The sequence below is a fragment of the Cornus florida genome, unplaced genomic scaffold, assembly GCF_030987335.1.
Source record: "Cornus florida cultivar Cherokee Brave unplaced genomic scaffold, ASM3098733v1 CherokeeBrave_3.0.0_Hap2_Chr06, whole genome shotgun sequence".
Lineage (NCBI taxonomy): Eukaryota > Viridiplantae > Streptophyta > Magnoliopsida > Cornales > Cornaceae > Cornus > Cornus florida.
The window spans coordinates 22,855,480-22,861,388 of NW_026775576.1; the positions used below are offsets into that span (position 1 = coordinate 22,855,480).

Here is a 5,909-nt window from a genome sequence, read left to right on the forward strand (position 1 = left end):
ATTCTGTAGGTACACAACCCGACATCCTAAACAGACAATGGCTTGGTGACCACTAGATAAATACCTCGTTGGGTGTGAGGATCACCCTAGACTTAGAATCCTTCTTGGGCATAAATACCTCCTTAGATATAAGGATCTTGAGAGACACCCTTAGGTGTAAGGATTTCCTTAGACGTGAGAGCCTTGAAATACATTCTTGGATATAAATGGCCACCCTGATTGCACAACACAGATGAAGTAGTGAGACCTCACTGTTGGTAAAGACCTCCTTGATGGAAGAGGCCTCACTGGTAGGTAGAGACCTTATTGTTGGTAGAGGCTTTCTTGGCGAGTAGAGACCCCATGTTCGTAGAGGACTTCTTAGCGGGTAAAGACCCCTTGTTGGTTGAGACCTCCTCGGTGGGTAGAAACCCCCTTGTTAGTTGAGGCCCAACTGCTTATAGAGACCTCATTGGTGGTAGAGGTCTCATTAGAGGGTAAAGACCCACCAGGTTACGTAGGTGTGGAATGACCAGGCCATGGTCTTGGATGATCAGGCCTTAGTAGCATGAGGGACCAAGTACTGGTAAGCAAGAGATAAAGAGAGACCAAAAATTTATTGACCTAATGCATCAGGATTGATGTACCAGACTTCTGAGTGCTATCATGCGATTCATATTAGTATGAAGGATGGGGGATCCTGATCTAGAGGCCCGTCCTTTTATAGGAACGGGGGACCTGCCATTCTGGCATTACGACACTTTATGATTTCTAGATGCCGGGATGTTTTCCGAATGGTTTCTATGATTGGAAACCTGTCGATTTGTTTCTTTTGCCGTCGGAGCCAAACCACGTCAGAGTCACTATTCCTTCAGGAAACTAATCGTTTCTCATGCACAACGCTCGCTGTTAAAGCAAAAATCTGCGCAACCTGGAATGAAATCATTTTCTTGCAACATAATGAGGATTATGTCGCATCGAACGGCACCAGTGTAATGCTGGCTAAGGACCCTCGAACGATCTAGTCAGTGCTTGGAATCGTATAATAGGAAAATAATTTTTCATTAAATGTTAAATTTTTCTCATACCTCGTTTAATGGTCATCCAACCTATTTATTGTGTTGTGGGAGTCTAGTTGATTACTCTCATACGTCGATTGAGTAGATTAGGTTTACCCTTCCTGATCGACCTCCCTTATCATTGGCAACTAAATGATGAGTCGTAATCTTATAGAGTTATCGTATTCTTAAATTGAAATTTGAATTGGGATAAGTATTCAAAGCGGCTTGTAAATGTAGGTGAATTTTATCCTATGAGCATCAATTCTAACCTCAAGTTTAAAATTCTTCCCAACAATTTCAATCCAAAAATATAAACTCAATACCTCAAATATAAATGAAGAAGATTAAAAACTTCAAACATAATAATTATCCAATCACCCAAATGCAATAATCACTCAAACTCAACCAAAACCTCAAAAACTTCCCAAACTAATTCAATCAACCACAACTTAGATTTATAGCATCAAAATGCAATAAAAATCTCCAAACTTATGATTAATGAATAAAAACTAGTAATTTTACCTTAACAATGCATCAAAGATAAATGGGAATAAGTGATGGCACGTGAAGATGATGGCATGTGAAGATTTCTTGGGTGTGCAATGGTGTGTGTACAATATGTTCAAATGTGGCATATGACATGCACAAATGCGAAAACCGCACCAAATCTAAAAAGTGTGAAAATCACAAAAATTGATCTTTATGCCATTCAAATCACACGAAACACATAGAAGCACAAACCACATAAACGACGTCGAAGACAAAAAATAATAATAAATAAATAAATGCAAATAAAAACTCCTTAGGATATAGTTGGGTAGTTTTGAACTCAAAGACCTATTGGAAACAAGTTTCATAGCATCAATACATACATACAACTTCAAAACCTCTTTCTTTATTCAAATAGTTTTAACATTCAACTTTTGAAGAGATTTGTGGGTAACATCAAGAGCATTCGTTTTCTTATATGAATTCATTTTAGCATGAGAATTTTTAGGTATATTCTAATTATTTTACTTTTTAGAATGAAACATATTATGTCACGGAAGGACATATCAGTCAAACAATTATTGGAGGTGAAAACAATAATATCGCAAGTCACATAAAGGGAAATGCGAGAGTGACAAAAATAACAAAAAATTTAAGTCACACAAAGTAGAATGAAAACAAGAGTAAATGTGAAGCATGAGAGCAACCTTCATTTTAAAAAATTGTATAACTTAAATATTATGTAATCATATTTTTGTTTCATCAATCAATTTTATTTTATTTATTTATTTATTTTTTTTTTCCAGGCAAGAAAGAAATTTCCCATTGCCAGTTTCAATGTGCCTCTTAAGCAGAATGATTTCAGGTTCCAACTAGTCCCTTCTCCCTCCCCCAATTTGTTTCCGATATTTGACCCTACGTTGGTTTCAAATTCTAACTCAATGTCGTGACCCTCCCATCAATTCAATCACGTCACATCTCTCTCTCTCTCTCTCATTTTGGATTTGTAATAATCCTCGTTTTTCACACATGAAATCCACTTCCAAAAACCACCCAAACAGCTCTACAGCTGATCAGACATCATCAACCTCAACACACAATGTGCTGTTCCTTCTCAATCTCCCTTCCACTGCTTCTGTTACTCCTCTCCTTTCCTTCCATTCCTCCTTCTCTCTCCACCAATCAAAATGAAAAGAAAAAACCACCACCCAACAACATGGATCCATCCGAACTGGAGACCCTGTTCAACATCATGGACACCATGTCCTCTGATCAAACCTGGAGAGTCTCCAATCCCAACCCTTGTGACCCAGCCTCATCCTGGCCTGGTTTAGAGTGCAAACAAGGTATTGATGACACCTACCTCCGTGTCACCAGGCTTGACTTTGGCACACCACCAAGCCCATCTTGCAAAGACACAGCCACTTTCCCTCCACAAATCTTTGTCCTTCCTCACCTTCAATCTGTGTTTTTCTTCAATTGTTTCACTCACACCAAAACCAACATCTCTGTTCCACAAAACAGAGTCTTCTCTTCTTCATTGCAACAGCTGAGTCTCCGATCAAACCCGGCACTCATCGGCTCAATCCCACCTCAAATCTCCTCACTGAAATCGCTTCAAATCCTCACATTGTCCCAAAACAGCCTTAGTGGGCAAATTCCAGCTGAGATTTTCAGTTTGAGCTCTTTGGTACACCTTGATTTGAGCTACAATTTGCTCACAGACACCATTCCATACCAAATTGGCAACCTCAAAAACCTCGTAGGCCTTGATTTGAGCTATAATTTGCTCACAGGTTTGATCCCACCCGCAATTGGCGAATTGGGTATGCTTCAAAAGCTGGATTTAAGCTCGAATTCGCTGGTTGGAAGCATTCCAGACAACATTGAGAAGCTCACTTCATTGGTTTTCATGGCCTTGAGCAACAACAAATTGGGTGGTGAATACCCAAAAGGATTGGCAGAGTTGAAGAGCTTGCAGTACTTCATAATGGATGACAATCCGATGTTCACATCACTGCCACTAGAGTTTGGTCAGCTTCACAAACTACAAGAGCTGAGGCTCGCCGACTCTGGGCTATCAGGAACAATACCACAAAACTTTTCACAGCTCATAAATTTAAGCACCCTGTCATTGCAGAACAACCGATTGACGGGTGAAATCCCGGTCGGCCTAGGCCGTCTCTCACACATATATCACTTGAATCTAAGCAAAAACTACTTGGGTGGTGTTGTTCCATTCAATTCAAGTTTCTTCAAGAGGTTGGGTAGGAACTTGGACTTGAGTGGCAATGCAGGGCTGTGTTTGAGTCCATCTGAACCATATGGTGTCAAGATTGGTGGAGTTGGCGTCTGTGGAAGCAACAACAGCAGTGGCTCTTCTATGATCCCACCAATCAACACATCCGAAGCTCCATCTGGCTTCTTCAAATCATGCTTTCTTTTTGGTGTTTTGGGTGTCTTGGAACTGCATCAAATATATCTCTCGGTATGAATTAATTGGATCTATTATGCTCTCTCTGTTTTTATGATTTAAGCTACAATTAGTGAACAATTTTGTATAATGTTTATGCAGTAAGTTTAGCTCTTTGCTTTGGGTAATACTTAATTCTCTCCCCCCCCCCCCCCCCCCCAAACACTGACACACACAAATTTAGAGCGAGAAGGGAGATTTGTTTTTTTGGGTGCAACCTGTATGTACAGTGTGTTTGTGTGTGTGTGTGTTGAGGAACATTAGTATAGTACCAAAGTACCATTATGCATTTGACATGACACTGTTGCCTTTCCTGAGGGTCCCCATTTTGTCTTTACAAGTTGTGGTAGGGTCTAGGAATGGTGAATTATGACAATTGGACAAAGTGGGCTTGTGTGTAAGGCGTTTGGTGTGTGTGTGTGTGTGTGTGTGTGTTTTCACCCTGGGGAAAGGTTATAAACAGTGGTGTTGGAGACATGGACCTACTTTGGAATAGATTGTACCCAATATTATGTATTCTATTTTGATTTTTGGAGTACCTCCAGTTCTTTTGTGTGTGTGTGTGTGTGTTTTTTTCTTATTTTGGCTACTATTGAGACTTAATTTTGGCTAATTTTGGTGCTGGATTGAACCTGCACCCAAGACAATCAGATTAAGGACATTGTGAATTTTATGTCCCTTTCCATTGCACAGGAAGTCCTTTCTTGTTTCTAGTGTCATTTTCTTAATTCTCTATATGTTTAAATTTGTACATGTGAATTATATAATCTGTTATATTTAATTTATTTTTTTGGAATTTTCATTACATACAAATTTGTGTTGAAACTCGAATTCTTGTTTAGTGGGAAAAAAATTATATCCTTGTTGCAGTTAATTTTAGTGTTGTGAGGAAAAATGATATGGATATGGATTTGGTTTTGGAGTGACCAATCAACGCACAAGGGTGGCGCATGGGGCCCACACTTGTAGAGTCTCCCTGGCGTCGGTGATACTATGTGATCCATGTTGTCAACTAATTATATTTTGTCAGATAAGTAAAAATACTTTTCTTTATTTGGTCATATCAGTATTTAATCAGTTGGTGGAATAAGTATTCGATGTGCTCAGTGCACCGTGCACGTATACAACACGCACGGGCATGAACGGTTGTGATGTGTCTGATACACCGGGCACATTGTATGTAATATTCAGTTGGTGATACCATGCCATTTATACAAAATGAGCAATAAAGTATTTTTCATAAATCCTAAAGCAAAGGACTGCCCTGTTTTCAAAATATAGACTTCACAAATTTAGAACCAAGCATTTCAAAGGCTGCAAGTGTCCATGAAAATGAGAAATTTTTATATATTTCGGGTTATATGGTCTCGGACAATCAAAACTTGACATAATTTTATTTCGACTTAAGTCGTATTGTGATTAGCCGAGATCATATAATCTCAAACCATATAATAATTTTTTGAGAATATACACCATTTGATGCCCCTGTATGCCAGGAAATTGTCTTCTTTCTCTAAGTAGGCTCAAACCTATCCTTCGTAATATCATGTATAGAGCAGGCTCAATCCATGCTTCTTGGCCATGAACACACATTATGCCCATGCCCTTTGAAAAATAGAGCCAAGCATTTCAAAGGCTACTCATGACTCAGGAGTACTCCATGGAATACACCATTTGATGCGCAGGAAATTAAATTGTCTTCTTTCTCTCTAGAGCATAGAGGCTCAAGCTGTCAAGCATGTCCTTGGAAATATCATTTATTTTATAATGACACATTGTGGCAATTTTATAAGCATGACAAGCACATGCTGGCATGCCTGCACGCACATAAAATTTGAATCATTTGACAAGACAAGAATAGATTCGTTCAATCAGTTCTGACATCAAGTAATAGGATTAGAAACATA

At 39.0% G+C, this 5,909-nt stretch overlaps 1 protein-coding gene across 1 annotated transcript; it reads left to right on the top strand.

Moving 5' to 3' along the window:
- Positions 1–2,218: 2,218 nt before the first annotated feature.
- LOC132313872 (receptor like protein 29) lies at positions 2,219–4,023 on the top strand. Its single transcript, XM_059812809.1, has one exon. It carries the CDS (start codon positions 2,629–2,631, stop codon positions 4,021–4,023), a length of 1,395 nt encoding a protein of 464 aa, XP_059668792.1. The 5' UTR covers positions 2,219–2,628.
- Positions 4,024–5,909: the final 1,886 nt, after the last annotated feature.

Excerpts from the sequence above, each read along its gene's own strand:
- LOC132313872 (XM_059812809.1), top strand. The coding sequence starts at position 2,629 with ATGTGCTGTTCCTTCTCAATCTCCCTTCCACTGCTTCTGTTACTCCTC.